Consider the following 22,686-nt stretch of genomic DNA (forward strand, 5'->3'; position numbering starts at 1 on the left):
TCTTTGAGGCTGAGTAAATACATATCGTTGCTAAGTTGTTAAGCATCCCAGCTTGAGACACAAGCTGCACACGTTAGCAGAGTAGGAATAAAATTATCAAAGGCCACAGGATCTGGCTGACCTGGGTTTCTCCAGGTCCCAACAGCCTGGAGACAGCAGCAGTGGGTAATGGCCTGATTCTTTCCGGTAGGAGATGCACTCCTCAAGGAGGTGCATCCATCTGTGGCAGGGACACCTGCTTTGGGTAGTATCTGGTCTAGGAACTGCAATACAGGTCTAGGAAGTTGAAATACTGTAAGACTAGAGACAGCAGCATTTATACTAGCACTGTTGCTCAAATTTTTCCAAACATGATCATCGCTCCTGCAGTGAGATTTTCTATTCACCCTGTTCAGTCCCCTTCAGGTTGCAGCCTGGGACACTGCAATGAGAGAAAGACGGGATTTGGCCTCACCGTTTTGGTGCATCTGGGCAGCAGAGAGCCTTCTCCAGCTGAGGAAGAGCCTGTACAGCAAGGTCTCCCTGACTCAGTGCCTGCTGAGTGACTCACTGGTCACTCATCTATTGCCTCCCTGGCAGCCTGTGTTAAAGCCTTTCACCAGATGCTTCTGCTTTCCCCCCTTGCACACATCCCTCAGTGCTTTGCACCGTCCAAAATTAGACCCCCTCCAAGACCTGGTGTGCAGACAGCATTTTACTCTCTCCAAACTTTCCTGTCTAGGATTCCAGTCAGCAGAGGGCAGAAACAGGAAATTACGGGATTGCTGCTGCTGTGCTCCAAGTGCCATGCAGCTAAGTCACTGACCTGCTGAAGAAGGAGAAGCAGATTGGAGGCTGGCAGGAGCAGGCATGACCTCAGAGGCACAAGTTCAGCCAAACGTCCCCAGTCAGGATGGGTGGCTAAGGGGATTGCACTGCTGGTAATCAACATCTCTGGGTCCAGGAATGCAGCCAGACAGAGCCTGGAAATCAGTTGGGGTGAAAGTGATGCAACTTCACCTTCTCTGAAATCAGCTGGGATGAAAGTGATGCAACTTCATCTCCTTTAAGGAGCCAGGATGGGGCTGAGGCACATGAGTTTTCCCCTCTGCAAGGCAGCCAAAGGGCAAAGTGTGTAGCACAGCTGATGCACTGACCCTTCTTTGGACTGCAATAAAGATAATTGTCTTCTGTCCCCTTCACCCTTTCACTGTTTCTTGCACAACACAACTTTGATCATAAAGCTCTGGAGAAGCAGGATTTTGAGCCCAACTCTGATCTCACTTATTTTGGCATAATTCAGGAATAACTACAGTCATACTTGTAGAAGATCAAAATCAGTCCAGTTCCTTTTAAGTGCACAAAATTACTGGTCCACAGAAAGAAGACAATAATCAAAGACGTGAACAATAGAGCCAGCTGAAGAAGGAGACTGTATTTTTCTTTTAGAAGTTCAATTTTTTTTGGCTAGCTCTTTATATGATGCAAAATTTTATGGAAGAAAACAAAAATTGGAAAATTTCCATCAGCTGAAACTATTCTTGATACCGTCTCTGGTGGCAACTTGCATTATAAGACAGAATATGGCACTGCTGGGATGTGTGGTTTCACTTTTTTCAGAGCTCTGACTGAACCCAATGACCAAAGTCAAGAGGATATTCAGAAAACAGAGCTGAGAAAACATTGCTCTTTTCCCATCCTCATGTGTAAGGTCAGCTCTGAGGAAGAGCATCCAGCAGGCAAAACTTGTGTAAGCAGGCCTTACTGGGCTGCCATAATCAGTCAGCTACAAAGCAACCGGGAGCTAAAAAAGCTCTCCAGGGATCAGCAAGTGTCCTGCTGTGACTGCCATCCCTGCAGGCCCAGTTTCAACGCCAGCAGCACCTGGGAACCCTTGGGGTTCAAACCCCCTCTGCTCTCCAAGGCCGCTGGGCAGCTGGATGCTCAGGAGCTCGCTGGGATGCACGCACAGCACGCGACGTGCTGACAGCACAGCCAGGGAACGGGGGAAGCTGTGGATGCGGTGCCTTGCCAAAGGGTCTCTGCCTGCCAAGCTACAAGCAGCCGCCCTGGGAGAAGACGGGAGGAGAGAGGAACCTCAGGCACTGACTGGGTTTATCTTCCAGCTGAGAGTCGGCCCAGATTAACTGCATGTGTGACCACAGAGGCTTAAACTCATTCCTCGTCATGGTTATGAAGCATGGCTGTGAAGCATGAGAAATGCAAGAAACAAAGGTATTTAGAGCCTGCACATAGCGCAGCCCGGTGCTGCATCGCGGGACTCATGGGTTTAGCAAATGAGAGGCTTTATGTGCAGTCAGCCCTCTTAAGCACAGAAAACGCCCAGGGAGGCTAAAGTCTTGATTTCTTGAATCAAAAGATCCCAAAGGTTTTTGATCAAGTGCCAGCTGTTGGGTCTACACCAGTTCTGCAAGAGCTCAGCAGCATCAGGAGTGTGTTTGAGGGAGCCAGTGGCAGGAGAGGTCCCTGGCACGGGGAGGCAAACACAGGTACCCTCTGCTCTCCCCAAAACTGCCCTCAGACTGGGGAGGCCTGACTGAGGCAGCTGTGAGAATCAGGATAAAACACCAGCTTTATGTAAAGCACAAACCCCAGGGCCAGGTTGCCTCAGTGTCTTTCCTTTCAAGCTGAGCAGCTCAGACACATTAAACTGATACATATCTGCCCTGGAAGAAAAGGCCTTTCTGTGTTTTCCATCACCCAGCCCGGCTGGCCGGTGGAAGTGACACTGCAAGCCATGCTGCAATCTGCATCGGGACCGAAATGCGTCAGCTGTCCCACACTTCACAACGCTGGCTGTGAGGAGAGGAAATGAGGGGTTTCGGGTCAACCACTGGACCAGTAGGTAGCAGTGATGAGTGATGGGCTGTTCCTAGGCTTGACCACTGCTTTAGAGCTCAGATCCTGCACTTGAGTCACCAAAAATGCACCTCCTTCAGCCACAAACATGCTTTAAGGACCCAGTGTGTTATGTAAGAAGTTATTTAACATTATTAGTCAATCAATGACTCCTTAGACTCATATAGATCATGTGCAATGGAACCGCAAATATAATAATAATTTTCCATTATTATTTTTAGGACTAAGTTTTATTTATTTTATTATTATTTGGTACACACACATATTTTAGAAAGGGTGGGGTAAAAAACCAATTTTTTTGCTGGATCTAAGCCCTTATGATGCTCTTTACTACAGGACAACCTGCTTCACAGACACATCCTGCTAATGCAGTGGTCCAGGCCCTCTTGGACATTGGCAGCAATACCAACGGGCTGGTCTGCTAAAGGCAGCATCCCCCTCTGCACTGCTAGCGATGCCCTGGCCCCCTGTCCCTACAAACATTGCCAAAGGTCTCACGTGGCTGCCGGTTTACAAGCAAGAAGAGTGTTGCTATTGAATCATAGAATGGTTTGGGTGGGAAGGGACCTCAAAGATCTCTAATCACAAACTCCATGCCATGGGCAGGGACTAGCCCAGGTTTCTCAGAGCCCCATCCAACCTAGCCTTGAACACTTCCATGGATGAGACATCCACAGCTTCTCTGGAAACCTGTTCCAGTGCCTCACCACCCTCACAGCAAAGAATTCCCTCCTAATAACAGGGAGGTTCAAGCAATCACCTGTTTTGAGGGTGGCCCTGGGATGAGCCAGGTGCTTTGCTTCAGCAAGCACATCGTGCTGGACAGGAGCAACCCCCCAAAGCACTGCCTTATCCCTCTGGCACACCCCTTCACATTATATGGATTAAACCCTGAAATTACTGACTTTCTAATTTGTGAGTGAGAGTTTTCTCACCCCACTTGCCTCTCTCGAAACTGGCTTTCTAATGTGTCAGTGGCAACATGCACTGCAGGGAAAACCAAACCAGAAACTCCTACACTGGTCTGAGTGTTTGTGTAGATGCTCAGTCGTCATTTGTATGGCTGGGGTCACTGGTCATGGGAGGGGCTGCATGAGAGAACACCTGAAAAAACCCGGTGCCTCCTTCTCCCATCTCCTTCCCTCTCATCTTCCCTGATGAGAGAACTTTGCTCTTGAAGACAAGGAAGGACAGGGAAAGAGTGCTGGGGTTCCCCCCTCCACACTTCCTCTGCCCAGACCACACTGCTCAATTGGAAAGTTAAAGAAAATAGATGAGTGTTCATACACCCACCTCTGCAGACTCATCCTGCAAGTCAGGCAGAGTTTGTTCTCCCTCCTTCCCACGCATCGCCTCTGCTGCTCAGCCTCGGCCCTGGAGCCCCTTCTCCCCGCTCCCCCCGCTCCTGGGTGGGGAAGGCACCATAAACCCACTTTAATTGCTCTGACCAGCATGGTCTCCCTGGGGCTCGTCCCAGGGGCGCACTGGCACTGGGTTTGTTTCCACAGGTGTGCTGAATTGTGGCTGCTCTCAGCCCACGCTGAGCCCCGCTGGGGCAGCGCAGCCAGGGCCCCATGGGCTGTGCTGTGGTGGGTCTCCCCTCCCTGCCTGGCTGACACTGTTGGGTGGGAAAGGCTGTGGCTCTTGCCGCCTTTTCTGGAAGCTGCTGGAGCCATCGTGATGTGCTGGCTGGGCACACGGGGTTCAGCACCAGAGGAGTGGTTCTCTGTGAATGGAGTGGGGGAAAAGCACAAGAGTAACTCATTATATACACCAAAAGGTGTGGGCTTAATTTAGTTTTGTCATCTGACCAGGGCTGATTTGTTTTGTAAAACAAAATGTACAAGAAACCTGTGGTAAAAAATAAAATAAAATAAAATAAAATAAAATAAAATAAAATAAAATAAAATAAAATAAAATAAAATAAAATAAAATAAAATAAAATAAAATGAAGAGATTGCCATGAGGATGAGAGCTGGATTAGCTCGGCCCAGGCAGGAGCCCTGGAAAGGGTCCAGGGAGGCCGGAAAGATCCATGAGGAGTTTCCTGCAAAGAGACTGTTCAAGAAACTGAGCAGAGGCAGTGTACATGTGACGCCTGTGCGGCTCTGCTTGGGTGGAGGGGGAGCTGCTGTCTGGGAAAGCAGCCCATCCCAGAGATCTGAAGGGGAGCGAGTGGGAAAGAAGGTGCAGTCTGGATCAACCTGATCCAAAATAATATGTGGTTTGTATTTTCCAAGTAGAAAATTAAAGAAAAAAGGACCCCAAAAAAGTAAGCAGAGTAAATGATTTCATGTTGGAGGAAATGTAATTTTTCCTATTAAAAACCAAAACAAACCAGACCAGAAAACTCCCAGATTTTACAGTTAAAAGATTCATGACATGCACTGAAATATTTTCTGGCAAGGCCCAGTGGTCTCTCCTTCCCCCCTAGTACCCTGAAGCTGGTGTTATTGGAATGTCCCCTGGCTGGATGGGAACACCATCACACTGAGTTCTGGGACCCCACACCACGTGTGTTCTTGGAGGTTTTGCAACTCTACCGCCAGTAGCCACTGCCAGTGTTCGCTGTGTTACTCTGGACCCAAAAGCTCTCCATCAGCAGCACTGGAAACAGGATGGGTACAGGAGCTGAGTGTGAAACTAATTCAGAAGAGGTGCTGGAAACTGATGCTGACGGCATCTTTGGAAACTCTTTCCCCAATCTGAAAAAAAAGGGATTTCCTAAAATGACTGAAAATGAATTTGCCACATCTGCAAAGAGTGGCTTGTGGGTTATCTGTGCCTAAAAGTAGCTAAGGAAGTGCTATAGTCAGCAACTTTTTAGCCTAAGTGACAGCTGCTAATGTGCCCATGGGTGATGGCAAGTTCCAAGTACACTACCAGTTGTCTTAAATCCTGAAAACACAACTGTTTGAATTGTTAAAGCTCTACAAGTTTGCACAGTACAAAAAGACAGCCTCTATGGCCAAAAAAAAGCTAGTTTTGGATTCAAGGACAACCTGAAATTCAAGCCAACAGTATGAGAATCTGTAATTGATCTGCTCAGAACAAATTATTTGGCTACCTGAAGAGAATCAAAACATTTTTACTTTTTTGGAAAGAAGCGCAAAGAAGAAAAATATTAACTTGTTGAGAAAGAGGAAATTGTATGGGCAAACTAAAACAGGCAAGAGCTTGACCTCCATATGAGGCAAGTTTGTGCAAAGGTGGAGAAGAGAGGACTCAATTCAGCTTGATGAACAATCCAATTACTGCTTATGACATAAAATTAGACTCTATGTTTGAAAAAAAGCTACAGAAACTAAAATGATTTTATGCCATTGACCTTAGCACTTCTCTGTAATGTACTTGATGAGGGGGATTTTGTTTTATTTTTACTGAGACAAATTCAATAGATTTACAGTGATGAATGCAATAAAATTATACACATGGTGAAGGAAAGCTTAGCTTCAAGGCTGTACAACTCTGTCCAAGAAACTTAACTCCTCGAAATTTGCCATTTTCAGCTGGAAAGGAAAAATCTCAAAGGCATGACTCCAGCAAGGCTATTTAGTCAAACAGTACCAGATGGATGTGTGGGATTCACCTTCTGCTTTGGTTATGAATGAAAGTAGTCAGTTAGGAGTTTGCTGAAGGCTATTTTTGCCTGGAGTCTGGTCAAGATATGGTTAATGTAGCTGTGCTTGGGTCGGCTGTGCTTTGAGTGAAGGATGTGTGGAAATGGGAGGGAAAGGAAGCTCACAGGAAGCCAGGTAACACAATGACTGAAGTACATTGCTTGAGTGAATTCAGTTTGTGACATTTTGCTGTGATACAAAAATGTCATGATCTCCAGGAGAATTTGTGACTGAGTTTTCTGTATTTTCCTTTTTCCAAAAACCTCACCAACTATACAGCTCATGCTGTCCATGGGGCATAAATATCACTATTTCCACCCTCCAGACTGGGAAGCAGAGAAAGAGTTCTTTGACCATCAATCTCTGAAGAGCTGGGCCCTATCTGGGTTTTGATCAGTTTAGACCATCTTTAAATGGCCTCTCTTTAAATGGCCAGGGGTTGGGTACCAGCCTCAGGGAAGCTAGGTGTGTAGGACTGAGCAGGGAGTGACACTTCATACTTACAGGAAGAGAAACCCAAGCCAGAGCAAGGTCTTTCAACAAAGACTTCAATGCATATTTGTCTCCTTCTCCTTGAGGAACTTTTGAATGGTTTATAAGAGCTTATGTAAACTCAGACTACTGTGGTAGGCATGCTTGTATACTTTTCAACTTGCCTTTGGTCCTAAAAAATTGAAGAAGCTCAGGTCTCTCAGCATTTCATGGCGCATCAAGTGTCAGATGTTGGTACATAGAGAGGCACCACCTGATGAGTTGATAGAAGCCCAGAGCTGTGTTCAGCCCAGCTTTGACTAAGCTGACACCCTCCTGTTGTCCCTTCTCCTCTGGGGCAGACCAGTGAGGAGGTTCAGGGAGCAGGACACATGTTACTGATGGATCCATCAATCACAACATAAGCAGCTGGTGGCCAGAGATCCCCTCCTGCCAGCCCATGGCCAGCCCTTCTCTCTCAGGGCTACCAAAGCCTCCAGCCTAACAAAAGTACCTCTTCTATCTACTGCACTGAAGGCCACAGATCCCAACATGGCAACTCACATGTTTCAGAAATAGTTCCAGGAAGGGCAAAAGAAACTGTTGTCCAAGCAATGCACACAGATGCCAAGTACTTTGTTGCACAATCAATAAGGTAGCTTGTTTCACCACTTGAAATTCAGCCAAAGGGCTCTTTTTAATAGTCAGAATCATCCTTGGCAAAGGTATTTTTGAATGCAGCTATTTTTGAATATACCTATGCTCCAAGTTCAGTGTTGTGGCTTTTTGGTTTTGCTTTGTTTTCAAAAAGGTTGATGAAAACCATTTTCCTAAACTGACAGCAACAACCATAACACATGTACAGAAACAAGATAGCAGTCTCATACAGGAAATATTTCTGCTTTCGTTTTTATTTTATGAATACATATACAACAGATGCATAATCTTCCATTATCCAGGCTTAAAAGTAACAGGTTGGGGTAATTTTTTCCCCCCAAAATAGCTTAAAGAGGAAAATAAAAATCAGAATGAAGGAGCTGCAACATAGCGAAATCATACATTTGAAAACTTTGCTAAAATTACTGCTGAAATGTGTCTCTGTGTATGTGTGTGTGCATTGTCCCACACGGCTAAATCCTCACCCAAGATATTTAGTATATGAATAAAAAAATGCTTTGGCATAATCAGAGACTCCTTCATGCGCATTTTATTGACATTTCTGAAACAATGAGAGAATAAAATCTGAGGATTATATCATATATAATTTCCTCTTCTTGGGTGCAATGTCTTTAAATGCAGTGGGGAAGTGGAGTCTGTTAATAAGAGGCTTTGCTTCCATACTAAGATTTTTATATTAGCAGGATGCAAGCAGCTTCATATAGAAGAGATGGAGACACATATATATATATAATGTAAAAATGCTATTTTATATGAGAAAAGAAGATTTTTCAAGATAACATAAAATGAACCACTCTAAGACTAGCTTCCAGCAAAACATTTTGCTTTATTAGTTCTATTTTCTAGCTACAAGTCAAGCTGACATCTGTCAAGCTTTTAAACTTTTCATATGGCAGTCTATAAGAAACGTTTCATGCAATGTCTACAACGCTAAATACAGGGTAAATAATTGGGATTAAACAGGTGAGGAATAACAGACTATTATAAGGACCAGTAACAGCATATTATGTACATAGAGCCATATTATATTCTCATGTCTTCACAGTAATGTGCAAATGTGACAAATATGGCTTTCATTTTTTTTTCCCCTAAAGAAAGTAAGACATAATTATACAGAAGAATGCTTTAAAACACTTAGATGGATTTCACCTTTTTGTGAAACCTGTTCAGTCTTCATTGCATTGGGGTTAAGGAGCCACCCCAGCTCGGGGGTGTAGTTTGGATGTGTTTCCAGGAGGGGGCACAGATTCCTAAGGCACAATATTAATGTTAAACATTTTTAATTTAGTCATGCTATTTTATTTAAGTTTTGTTTTTATTTTTTTTTTTTAATTTTTTGGTTATGTGAAGTAATAGGTCGTTGCTAGTTATATAATAAGCGTTTGATTGTAAAAAATACAATGTTGAAGGCTACACTACATGCCTACCTGTAGCTCTAGGAACATTAGCTAATCTGAAAACACACTATACAGCGCTGCATGTGAAACCGAGGTGGGCTTTTGGTAACATCCTTTTCCATACATGTAGCAGAGAGTTATAAGGCTTCTGCGGAATAATAACATTATAACTGAACAAATATTTTACACTCTTCCATAATGGTATTTACAGTTACTATAACTCATATTCTGACATTTGGTAAATAACATGTATCTTGTATGCATCCTTCTTGCCTATCTAAAGTGCTTGCTTAACTGCGTGAGGAAAGAAAATGCATACCTGCTTTAGGTGCAACAAACCCTCAAAGGAAGTAGCTGAAATATTTGCTATGGATTTGAAATGCATTCTCAGGAATTGAAATTATTGCTAAATTCAGTGCCCTTACTAGGCAATAATCTAAATTATTTGTCATATATAAATATATGCATATATACTAGTATGTATGTACATGCATACACATTCATCTATCATGTAAAAGATAGATTTCAATTTTTTGTCCATCAACCTTTTTTAGTTTGTGCTATTCAACTCACTTGTGCTATGACAGAAGTTGGATCAAAATCAAAATCTTACCATGCTACTACTACCAACCCTATGATTCATTAGCACGTAATAAAGGCAAAATGCAAAAGAAAGCTGAGATGATGACGAATCAGGAGGCTTTTGAAATGCACTGAGAATAAGGCAATAGGCTGTACATTACAGCAGAGGAAAAGCTGAGGAAATTCTGGAATTCATAAACGTGTCTTACTGGAGTTGGGATTGCTCTCCCTACTCTGCTGCAGAGTCCTATGCTTTTTTCCAGTATCACTCTCCAGAATTCAAGCTCTAGAGTTGCTGCACCTACCAACACTTTTAATGGTAGCAAATTCAAAGCTTATTAAAAATGCCCTGATGCCACAACCTGGTAAAATAAGGCACTTCCAGGGCTGTATTCCAGCGGTGCCATGCCAAAAGGTTCAGCAATGGGAAGAAGCGCTCAGATTTTGCTGAGTTTCCTAGTTTTGTCCCATGAAATGCGCTTTCTTGGAGCATACTCCCTTTTCTCTCTTTTGAGATGATTTTCTTTATAAAAAGCTGTTTCATCAGTTGAAGTTGAGGAGCTACTTCTTTGTAAGCAAGAGGTAAATCTTCAGTTCCTGACATTCATTAAGGTGGAAGATCAGAGTGGTACCAGGCAACGTCTTCAGTTCATTCAGCATCTCCCGACTCGAGGTGACGTGCCAGCCAAGTCAAAAGTGTGTATTTCATACCAGACCCACACTGAAAGCTATGAGTGGACATTGGTACTGGAAAGGTCATTCCTTATAATTTCATTTACTGCAAAGAAAGAAGACAAAAAAAGGAATTGATTAGCATCCCACTGCTGCAGGCAGCTGTCCTCAGTCCACAATCCCCCCCGAGCTTGCACTCGTTCCTTGACAGCTTCAGTACAACTCTGAACAGTAAATGTGACATCACCAGGTAGTTTGTACAGGCTGATCACAGTGCAAACCCAGCAGGATTAACCAAGGTTATTAACATGCTAAATACCACATAAAACCAGGCATCACAAAACCAGCAGATCCTGCATCAAACATACTTAATATTTTAAATTGGTTACAGATAAAACATTTCATTTGCTCTAGAGCTGCCTAAAAATGTAAAGTAAGGAGGACCACAGGAGATCTAGAATAATCTTCTTCCAAAAAAGAGATGCTTGGAAAGTATGTTAGCCATGGTAGGTACTGGTGGCAGAAAGCTGCCAGTCACTGAACCTGGTTATGTGCAGCTGCAATGCCTAGATAGAATACAACTTCCCATGCTGATTTTTTCCACTATGGGTTGATATTAGGGGGAGAAAAAAAAAAAAGAAGAGCAGAAACTGCTGCATGCTTGCCCATTCCCTGGAGCTGGTAACATGTTTAAATATACACCCTCCCACTGCGGTGAACAACACATGTGAACATGCACTCTACTTCAATCCACACTCTTCTATCCACACAAACAGATGAGAGGGACAAACAAATTTTAAAAACTCTCCTGGCAAGAGTCAGCTGAGAGAATAAACAAGGTTTGCTATCTCAGCATCAGCCAGTCAGACTGCATCTCCACTGATAAAGTGTTATTTTCTTTATTCATGAGTCTTCTTTCTTTCTTTTCCCCCTCCCCTGAAGATCATCAGGCAATACAGTTTCCCACACTCCAATTATGTCCATGTGATTTTTGGCAGATGGACAGGAAATGACTGAACCTGGCAAAGGTCATCGACAGTGGACTACACAACATCCCTTTTATTTCCACTCCACCTCCCTCCAGCAACTGCCACCACCTGATTTACATGGAGATAGACAAAATGCCATCAACAGGGCTATCGCTGCTTCTGAGTTTCCCTAAAATTGCCAGGACTGGGAAACATGTGCCCACGTCATGGAAGCACCACAGAAAAGCCCGCATTTTCCTTCCCTTGTGGGCTGCTCTTCACAGTAATCCAGATAACTTCATGTGTTTACTGGAAAAGACCAAGCCTATGTAAAACCAGCTTCCTGAAGCAATTAGTTGGGTATGTTTGGTGTTGGGTTTTATGGCTTTTTTTTTTCCTGCAGACCTATTGCCCACTTAGTAATTGCAGAACATGAATCAGTCAGGATTTGTGTCACAGGTCCTGGCCACCAAAACCAATGGATACGCACACCATACTTTAGAGAGGAAATATCAGTTGCATTTGTAACTATCTATTTACAGCAGCAAACTAAGAAGTATGGAAATAAGCTGTGAAAAGACAAAGCAGCTCTTCCCCTTGAGAGTACCATGGAGTTCATCTTTAATATTACCAAGCAGCAAAAACAAACTCAAGTGGCAAGCCCTGCACAGAGGCAAAGACTGCTCTGCACGCCTCCAAACCCAGCCAGAAGTGCTGCCCCATTTACACGTGGCGAGACTCCAGAGAGCTTTAGGGACTGAGTCTCTGCCTTGAATGCAAACAGCATACTTCTGTGGAATGATTCTGCCATGATATTTTTGAAAAGATCGCTTCTGTGATACACTTCTCAGGGCACTCTCGGGTCTGCAGCAAAACCACACAGTGATAACTTTGTGTTTTATGCGACAATGAAAACAAATCCTCCTACCAGCCAGGCAGCATCACAGTTTTACTAGCTATCCCTCAACACTTCTTTTAAATCAAACAAAATTAAGACACTAGTTAGGGCTATCCTCACTCTTTGTACAATTACTTAGCGCTTAGAAACATTAAACAATGAATCTCCACAGTGCTTCTCTAAAATGTGAACATAACCATCACTGGTATTTCATGAGGACAGGGAGGTGGAAATGTGAAGGGCCTCCCCATCTCAGTCAAGATTAGCACCAAGGCATCTGAAATCTCTGACTAATGGTGTAGCACTTGCTGAGTTACTCTTGCTTGATTCTTCTAGCGAAAATTTCAAAAGCAATAGCCTCAGCCTGTCAGCTCACACTTTACCCTATTAAAGCACGTAGCAAAGGCATTTTGGAAGCAACTTCATGACATGAGATGAAGGTCCATCTCCAAAACCAGCTCAGGCACTCAATAGGCTGCCCCTTCCAGTCACTCCAGGTACCCTCTGCTGATCCTCTGTCACTTGAGTGCTGTAGGACACATCTTACTCCAGATATGACACAACTTTTCCTTTCAGCTGGGAGCCCACCTGCCTTGGCTCAGGCCATGAGACCATGGTGCTCCTTGAGTCACACTGTCTCCATCTTTCAGTAGGCAAATCAATTTGCCCCTAGCTGAAATCACTCATATTTTGTTATTGACTCACAGCAGTTTATTGCTTGTTTTTATTTTATATTACTTTCTTAAGAGCAGTGACTTCTGTTACCTTGATGAGTAAGCCTGGTGTCCTCATGCAACAATATCTGGCAGCAGATCAACAACAGTGACTAGACAATGTCACCAGGTACTTGAGAGACAGCTGAACCTCAACCCAAGTGCATCCATTGCCACTGGACATCTCAATCAAACAAGGCCAAAACCACCAAGAGGACATTCAACAGCTCTCTCCTCCACAGTGATCTAAGTGTGGCTCAGACACAGCTCTCTTTATTTCACTATTTCACTTGCTGTTTCCCCTTTACCCACTGCAGTGTCAAAAATGCAAAATATTCCCAATAACGCAGTGGAAAAAACCTGCAGAGAAGGACAAGGGTGCACGCAAAAGGCCAGGTGGGGGAATACGTGGCAGCACAGCTGACCTTGCAGCAGCAGACCACTAGCAGAGATGAAAGGGGAAGTGGGGTACAAGCGGGCTTTCCCTCACTGCCTGCCCAGACACCTGAGGCTGCAAGTAAAACCCTCTGGTGGGTGGGAATAGGGGAAAACCAGGAGGCAAGTGCATTTGAAGTGTGCTGGGTGATGCTTGCTGGGTTTGGCTAGAAGGATGCTCCCCTCCACCCGCAACTGCATGGTCCAGTGCTCCCGTGAAGGCATTTTTTATTTCTGATTTCTGGAAATCAGAAATTTCTCCCCACACTTTTTATTTCTGGTTTCTGGAAATTTTGTTTCCTTTTAATATTCCAAAACATGTTAACATTTTTGTTGCATTCTAGGAAATGTTTCAGTTTGCATCAAATTGAATGTCTTGGAATGCTTTGTTTGACCCCAAAGTGATTCTTCTTTTGTTTGGCAAGAAAACATCAATATTCTTGTTATAGGCTGGCTGACCCAAGACTGATCTTCCCAACAGCAAATCAGACCTGTTACTGAAGCATGGTTCTTCTGAAGCATCTATCCTGTGTGCCCATCCACACCAGTGTTACAGCTACCACTACTGTCAGTTCTTTGGGAAAGAGCATAAGAACCAGCACACCTCCAGTGGCACTTTCTCTAGTACATCTTTGCTCTATTGGAGAACTTCGTAAACCAGAGGTCTGCATCCTTGCTTCTAATGAACTTTGATGAACTTTCTTCCATTAAGTTTTCTAATAACCTCCTGAACCTGTTTTGACCTGCACAGTTTCCTGTAGCAATGGGTTCCACAGTATACTAATGCGAGGGTGGAAAAAGTATTTTTTTCTGTTTTAAATTTGTTACTTGTAAATTTAATTTGTGTTTCAAGTAAATGAGCTGACTGTTCCCTGTTCACTATCTCCTTTGCCATCTATCCCTTTGGTATCCTCAGTGCTCCACTTGGTCCTATAGGACCAATGCAGAACTTTACAGAGAGGTAAGATCTGATCATGCAGAAAAAATAATTGGCATTTTTCTCTTGGTTCTTACATTTGTAACAAAATATTTATTATATAACTAAGGAAAATCAGCTGTTTGTAGTCTTGAATGATCAAGTTTTGGCTTATAAACCTGCTACTAATACAAGAGCATTGTGCATGGTCCACAGAACAGTAGTATTCAGTGCAGGCAGTATTTTGGCCCAGGTTTGAGTTTCATTTCTAAAGCAAATGCTGGTCTTTGATTCCCCAGCTGCTTGGATACATATCCATTCATGTCTGCAGTACCATTCCAGGAGTAGTTGGGTTTTGAATAAGCACAACATTCTTCAAAGAACGGTTGCAATGACTTTACACTCCTTTTTAAAACAATATAACCTGAGTACTAACAAAGACCCGTTTTATAGCCAGGATAGATGAGATTGAAATGATTACCCAGTTTTTTGCAGGCCTACATACAGATTAGCAGCAGATCTGGGATAGCATGCAAGATGTTTAATCTTCAATGCCTAGAGAAGCACAACACTTCCCTTAAAGCACCAGGTTGATCCCTATCAGACCAAACAGCTGAGTACTATGATTTACAGTGCCTTTGTCATCAGAATTTTTTTTCACTGTTTTTCTGCTGGCTTTGGTGGGGGAGGCCACTGTCGCTTTCATAGCTAACACCTACAGTTCCCCACAATGCCTTCTCTCAACTGGTATTTTCCATTGTCATGTTCAGTTTTTCCACTGACAGAAAAGTAAAAAAATAATAATGCTGAGAAAGGCAGGTAACACGTGACCTCTCTACCTGTCAAGGCTTTTGAAAGAGGAACCTTTCCCTTGCTAAACAGCAGATGCCACAGTAGCAGGATGTGGTGAGCTGTTACCCCACATTTTAGTTTAATAAGGAGTTTTTTCCTCTTGTATTTAATTTTGCTTTGAAATGCCCTTGCAATGGAAATTTCTGCTTTACTAATTAGCAAAATCAGTGTCTTACCGATGAACCAGTTTGGGTTCCTGCACAGAACAGGACAACCAGATATATCTGTACAAATGTGGGTTCCATATATAGATGTGAACTTCATAGGAAATGTAATATTTTTAACATTTTGTGGCTGTACATGGATTCCATCAACCGGCAAGACTTCAAATTTCTGCAGATTTCTGCTTTCCTTGCATCCGACTACTAATATGGATGACAATGTGGTCTTCTGTTTTAATAAAATACCTGCTCTTCAGAGGCAAAGTTCTGCCTTCCAGAAGTTACAGCAGTGCAGGGAGTTAGGAGAGGGCACATGCACAGGGTTTCACCAACTGGGGAGCTTTTTGGGGATACAAATAAGAGAGTTTGGGAGACTTCATACTCCCAAAGGTGAATGACTCCCAAGAGTCTGAAAATATGGGAAGTGAGCTGAGAGCCATGTTCCATCTCACAGTTGTAAAGAGCTGAGTCTACAGTTTTGTGGGTGAATGGTATCAGTTCGAAAACAACTCCCATCCCTTTTCACCTTGCAAGTAGTAACATTAAGTCTCCATTTTCTAGCTGGGTGAAGTTGCTGTCTTGTCATAGATATGGAAGTCAAAGACCATTGTTGCCATGACTTCAATCCATGCCCAAGCAGGAGCCCAGAAAGGCTTGCACAAGGAGACTGAGTAGTGGAACTCTAGGTTGCATTTACCATTGTGCCACTTTATGATGCACTCTTCTCTTCCACTAGTGAGACCTGTGGCTCTTCACTCTACTCTTTTTAAATAGACAGAGAGGTGTGGTAAGAGTTTAGGCAAAAGGACACTCAGAGGTTTTGCACTGAGCTGATACCTTGTGATTCATATGCCCCTGTTGCCCTGTAAATAGCAATGGCATCAATGCATCTCCTTCAGGATGGTTTTTGGTTTCCTTACCAACAGAAAGTGCCACATGGCATGTCCCAAGACATCCAGGCACACAAGGTCACATGAAGTTTCTATCCACAGCTGACTGACTAACCTTTGCCATTACTTCATGTCCACCTGTGTCTGCTGGGAACCACTGTCTCCAACATGGGGCAGAACTGAAGACAAGAGGTTGAAAATGAACAAAAGCAGCCTGCTCTGACTGGTTCATACGGCGTGGAAAATACAAGTAATACCAGCTGCACCTTTCAAGCTACGTGTGCGGAAAACACACTCCGATTCTGCCATGTCCAGATAACAACGCTTTGTCTTTCAGATGGCTGTAACTGCCCAAGCAGTACGATGCCATGACTGGAGACCTCATTTGGATGGTGTTTGATGCTGGTCAGACCGCATAGCTTCTGTTTCACAGCCTCCAGAAGGTCTCTGTGGACGGTCTGAGCAACCTCCAGAAACAAGTAGCATTCCTGAAAGCAAAACTGCCTTGGTCTGGCTCATTGTTTTTGCCTCCTGGCAGAACTCACTAGCTCAGGTCAAGCCTTACATGGGTACAATTACAGTGACACCCAGGCCAGGGATCTCTCCACACAGCTCATTACATGGCGTGGATGTACCCACAAGTGCTCTGAATTTCTGCTGTCACTATCCAGCACATGAAGAGAGCTGGGGACACATAGCTCTGGAGTGACTGCATGAGTCTCACACTGACACCACGCTACCTGTAGTAATGCTTTGTAGTATGACGTTCACTTTGCCGCCTATAATTATTGCCCTCGGATTTTTTCCACCAGCAGTGATGCCTTATCTTGCTCCATCAGGCTTTTGTGCTCTCGTACGCCCTTCTTTTAGATGAAATGCCACATATTAGAATCACCAAAGAGGAATTCAAAGTTGCAAATGAATGCAGAGGAAGCCGAAATACAGGAGGAAAGATTTTTTTTTCTTATCTCCATGTAGAGATTTTATTTTAAGAGAAAAATGGCTAAATATAGATGCATATATACAGTGACTAAAAAATTAAGCTCCTGGTATAAACCATTCCATGACTAAAATTCTACAGTTTTTATAATTTCCTCACTATTAATAATCATCACTACTTTTTGACATATGAAAACTGCAACAAACAACACAGAATTGTTACTCAAATTACAGAAAAGATTAGGTTTTTCTTACAGAAACTCTTTTTCCAAAGCTAGTAAGTACTGTTCTGTGAGTGAGGCAAAACATCAGAAAACAGTGATAAAAATTTCTGAGGTGCCAGACTGTAATACAAAACTATAGATCACATGAAAGCTTACTGAATTAAAAACCAAACAAAACAAGTCTTCTGAAGCAGTGGAAAATACAACTTCACACGTTCCATAAAGAAGTCAGATCTTGTATTACCTTAGGTGTCCTGGATGTGTTTAAACCTTAAACTTATTTTTATCTGTTTAATCATAATAAGCCACTACCACAGGGCATGCTATTTTTGGAGACAGTGAATAGGACAGTGGAGCAAGTGAGCGACAACAAGTAGCAGGTTTTAATAAAACATGATCCTCCCATAAGAACGTCAGCTTGGCACGACGGAAGGCATTGTCGTGCATGACAGCCATTACCATAGACTCCTCTTCCTACCTGCTCTACCCTCTGCCTTATTTAGTTTAACAGCTCCAAGTCTCCCAGGGTGGCTGCGCTGCAGAGGGCTATTGGGAAAGGTTCCTTGCAGTGTGATGACAGCACCGTGCCGCAGCAATTTAACTGGGGCTCTTGAATAGGTGCCCAGACTAAATGAGTCCCATCCTATCACACCAAAATTTCTGGGTTTCGATTTTTTTTTCATCCCTCCCATATGCAGCCCTGGAAACGCCCTGCGTCTCCTGCTCTGCAAACACTTAGGGATGAATTCCCCGGCTGCTGGAAATTAGCACAGGAACCAGAAGAGTTGCAGTGATTTCCAACACACTAGAGTCTAAACTTCAGTTTGTTTTTATTCTTAGTTTGAGTGTGGCTTCACTCTATCTGATTTGCCCTTTTTGCCAAAGAATCAGAGACTCAAGAGGAATTTTAGGCAGCCCTCACTGAGGCCAACCTTGCCTGGAGAGATGGGGATTTGGGCTGTGCAGAGGCTGCAGGGTCTGCCCCAGTATGATGCAAGCCTCATCTGACACACACATACACACACGTGTGAGGGTAAGGCTGGGCAATGAACAAATAAACCACATTTTAACCAAAATGATGTGTTTACGTTCCTAAGAGCATCTGTAAGGGAAACAAAACAGACATATTTTACGTTTTACACAAAATTTCCACACGAAAGACAAACTACACAAATGTTACCTAAGGCAGCCAAAACCTGAGGTCAGCGCTGCTGGAAGCTTTGTGGGTACCAGTCTGGAAGGAATAAGGAAGACAAAGTACCCCTTTGCCATAGACAAGAGGAATTTGCCCCTGTCATGAGCAATACTGTAATGCAAATTGCTCCTGGTGAAGAGCTCTCCTTTTCAATCCAGTGCCCAACAGTGAAACAGTGCTGTCAGACACCAGCATGATTCGTGCCCTGAAGCATGACAAGACTAGAAACAAATTTTAAGCAATTCCGCATTTGCCTATTCTTCTAGCCTCCAGGTGTCTGGCAGTGTTAAATCCTGAATGTCACCGAAATGAAACTTCCTTTTTTTTGGCCTTTTTACTCTCATATTCCTAATCCCATGTCTCAAGGTTTGCTGTACCTCACAACAAGATGTCAATATGGGTAACACTTGGGACACGAGGCTCCTAAAGTATCCTATGGTTAGAAAAGCAAGGTTAAAGCCCACCTGATGGCCCCAAGGGCTGGCAGCTTCCAAGGTTCCCCAGCAGTGAATGGGAGAGGGGGAGTGGGTCTGGACCATGTCACAAAGCTCTGAGCCTGATGCTGAAGGCTGCTACTTGGAGACTTCATGCCCTGCCAAAGAAGTATCCCAAGTGCAGGCATCCAGCTGAACACTGGTGGTTTCTGTGGGCAGCTGACACCAACCTCTAAGACCTCACATGGCCATCTGTATTAGGCCAGACCTTTCTGTATAACTCGAGAAAGGGCTTTTCTCCACATGCTGGAAAAGTGACAGATTAGCTTTAGAAAAAAAATAATTCTGAGGGTACAGGAGGAAAAAAAGAAACCAAGAGAAAGTCCATAATCTCTATGGCTTGCTGATTTCAGAGTTTTAAAAAAGCCAAATAAAACTGAATTCCTCTATCGATTATACAATTATTAATCTTTTTAGAAGCTTTTCCAACATTGCACATAATGAGCAATTCATCAAAGCATATTAGGTGCCACAGAAGTTGCATTCAATATAAAGGGGTCATTAAGTTTCTTGTAATTGCACATTACTGAAGCTTTCGTTAGTTCTAAATCAAATCAATGGGATGTGCATGTATGCTCTTTAATTGACTTTATGTAATAATAGTGTGGCCCATAGTGATCCTCTGGAATCCTCCAAAATGAGCCACCTTGCACTGCTGTTCATAAAAAACAGTTTGTGTGCAGCTGGGTATATCAAGTAAAGCAAAGAAACAATAAATGGAGGAAAGAAACAAGCACCTCAGGTCACACAGCAGTATCTGCTAAGTGCCCTTTTCTTTCCATGGGTAGAGAACAGCCAAGAGACTTTACTCTTCCACTCAACTAGCCTCAAAATCTGATGGACTTGAGCAGGAGTAACATGGTCTCAAGAATGGAAGTGTCCTGGAGGTAAGTTAAAACAGGGTCTATATGATCAGTTTCTGAGCAAGAGGTGTTTGGTTGTCTTTTTTTTTTCTTTCTTTTTAATGGACCAAACTTGCCCTATTATCATCACATATCAACACCTCTTTCCCTTACAGCCCTTTTAATCAGCCAAGTACATGCCAAACAGAAAAGGTCAGTGCCATTATTCACATCATCCAGCAAAGAGGGCACCTAGGCGGGGACAACAAGAGGATACCTCTGTGTAGATCATACCCAATGCGCCTATGGCACAGCAGGTGGCCCCTGCTGGGACACATCTGTGCCTTGCCCGTGTGAAGGCTGAGCCTTGTTTGGTAACCTCTAATTCACAGGGGTTTTGCTCAGTCAGATGAAAGGATAACCATGAAGTGACTCAGTGAGTGGCCACATGCTGCTGAATGAAGAGAAAGGCTGGGTGGGGCTAATAAAATTTTTATGTGTTTGATAAGGGAAAATAAATCCACCTAGGAGCCTGCTGGGGACTAGGCTGGGAAAGGTCATGCTAGCTGGGGAAAATCCTTAAGTGATGGAACACAGCTGCTAATCTTCAGCACTGGGCAAGAACCTGGGCTGGCTCTGGGATTCTGAACTGGTGGCTACAAAGAGCTGGCAAAAAAAATGGATGCAATAAAAATCTGTCACGCAATAAATTTGCTTTTGGCATGATGACCTGGTCACCACCATAATGTGAGCTGTAAGAAATGCCACAGGATTTCATTTCAGCCATGGCAGCGTCTATTGCTGGAGAGCACTGCAGTTCAGAGAGGAGTGCATGGCCTCTACGTCATAGCTCCTTGGACAAGAGCACTGGCAGCACTTAATGGCACTCTTGCATTGGCTTTGCACCACCTTAACTGGGGACAGACCTTTTCATAACAAAACCCCCATGCAGTTTGGCTGGGAAGCTTTGATCCAAAGTGGAGTCACACTGGAAACATACCAGTGCAGCTTGGGCCATGATGTGGAAATTCCCAGGGTGTCAGTGGATGCTGTCCCCAGTGTGGAGACGTGGCAGTGAAAACCACTGCACCCAGACTGTTCCTGGATTCCAGCACTTCTTGGATGCTAAAACCACCTACAGCAAGCATCTCAGATTATTGCAGCTGGAAGAATACTCTTATATTTGTACGTGGTCCCAGTGTGACAGAGCTGCAAACATGACAAAATGTATTTTCCTCTTTTCTCCTCTCCCACATGCTGTGCCTAGCTACAGAATGGCTCAAACTCTGGATGGACTGACAGAACAATGTTAACAGTAAAATCACCACATGCAGTTGCAAGAATTCAGTAAGAATCACAGCTGGGCTCCCAGGGAAGACAAAACCTTCCCCCTTGCAGCTCAGTGCTTGACACAAGAACCCTGCTGATGCTCAGTGCTCCCAACTAGAGAGGAAATTAATTCTGCCCCCAGAATGAAGCACTGTAAAGCCACAGCCAGCACTAGAGAACTAAGAAAAAGGCACTTGAGAGCAGGTGTACAATACTCATCTCTCAAACACACTTAAGGACCTGAAATTATTCAAAATGTTTGCGTTAGACTTTCCAAATAACCATTCGCAATGTGCATCAGGCTTTTCTGCCTCTTTTTTCAAAACCTTTGCTTCTCAATAGCTGAGAAATGATAATAGGGTGCTTCCATGACCCAGGCTGTGATCTTGCAGCACATCCAAACTCCAGCAGGAGTTGGCCTGCACTTTTGAGAGGTGCTCCAGGCAACAAAATGAGTGGAAGAACTTTAACAGCAATTCAAGAGGAGCTTTAAAAATTTAATAATGCCTTAATGAAGAAAACTGGCTGCTTTCATGAGATTCAGTCAGGTCAAATCAGCTAATTCAGAGCAGGAGGTAAACACACAGAGGCTAACACAGCAGGTTTGGAAAATCCACACAACTACACACTGTTTGAAGGGGCAGGCAGGTCCCCTGCTCCCTGGAGAGCTCCGACCACAGGACCCAGCTGTGGGCATGCAGATGTGCAACATCTCTCTTCAGAAGAGTCCTTGCAAAAAGAGTAACCCAGCAAGGGCCAGCTCTTGCTGAAAACCCAGTGAACCGAATGCTTTTCAGTCCGGAGCTTTGGGGACATCAAGGACATTCCACTGATGAGATAAAAGAAAAAAGTGCAACAAAGCTTTTGATGAAAGGCTGCGCAAATTGATTGTTGTTTGTGCCACATAACAGCCCTTCTGGTGCACCACACCTTTTGTAAAACAAAGTTCCATTAAACAAATTATTATCTCCAGTAGCTTCCGTCTACATACATTTCTGAAATACTTTCATTCTGAACTGCTTTGAGAGGAAACATTAAAAAGAATGGAAACCTGGCAATTAATCAGATGGAAACCTTCGTTTCCATTTTGCAGAATAGGAAAAAAAGAAGGGAGAATTATAAAAAGAATACCCAATATTAACTGCTAAGTAGGGAAATGAAAGATAAGCAGAGGCCAGGGACTGGGAGCACTGGTGTGCTGCACGCGTTTACCTGTGCTTGGATGTGGCTCTAAAGGGTGGGTCAGATCTGTGCTTGCCATTCTCGTTCAAACCCATATAAACACCTAGTTAGAAACTGGGTTTTGACAGATGAAAATTCTATTTCCTTAAAAACTCACAAAAAAAAAACCTTGAAATTTTTTTTTCAAAGCATGGACGGAAGACTCTCCTGGTCAAGACACAGAGTAAATATTTACAGGTGCTGGGGAGACACCATTTCCTCCCTTTAGGCTTCAACCTGGTGTCTGCCACATGATTTTACCCATTCAATGAATTTTTTTTTCCAGACATCTGCCAAGAGGAAATAACTTTGCTGTATTGGGAGTCTGGG

At 43.6% G+C, this 22,686-nt stretch overlaps 1 protein-coding gene across 3 annotated transcripts in view; it reads right to left on the reverse strand.

Annotated features, from left to right (window-relative positions):
- Positions 1-7,834: 7,834 nt before the first annotated feature.
- The window catches only part of NFATC1 (nuclear factor of activated T cells 1), a 110,182-nt gene continuing 95,330 nt past the window's right edge, over positions 7,835-22,686 (reverse strand). For all 3 annotated transcript variants that reach the window (XM_033080408.2, XM_033080426.2, XM_033080418.2), the window contains exon 10: positions 7,835-10,385. In XM_033080408.2, the coding sequence (XP_032936299.1) occupies positions 10,336-10,385 (50 nt within the window). In that variant the 3' untranslated portion in view covers positions 7,835-10,335. The remainder of the gene's footprint in view (positions 10,386-22,686) is intronic.

Source organism: Catharus ustulatus, chromosome 1, assembly GCF_009819885.2.
Source record: "Catharus ustulatus isolate bCatUst1 chromosome 1, bCatUst1.pri.v2, whole genome shotgun sequence".
NCBI lineage: Eukaryota > Metazoa > Chordata > Aves > Passeriformes > Turdidae > Catharus > Catharus ustulatus.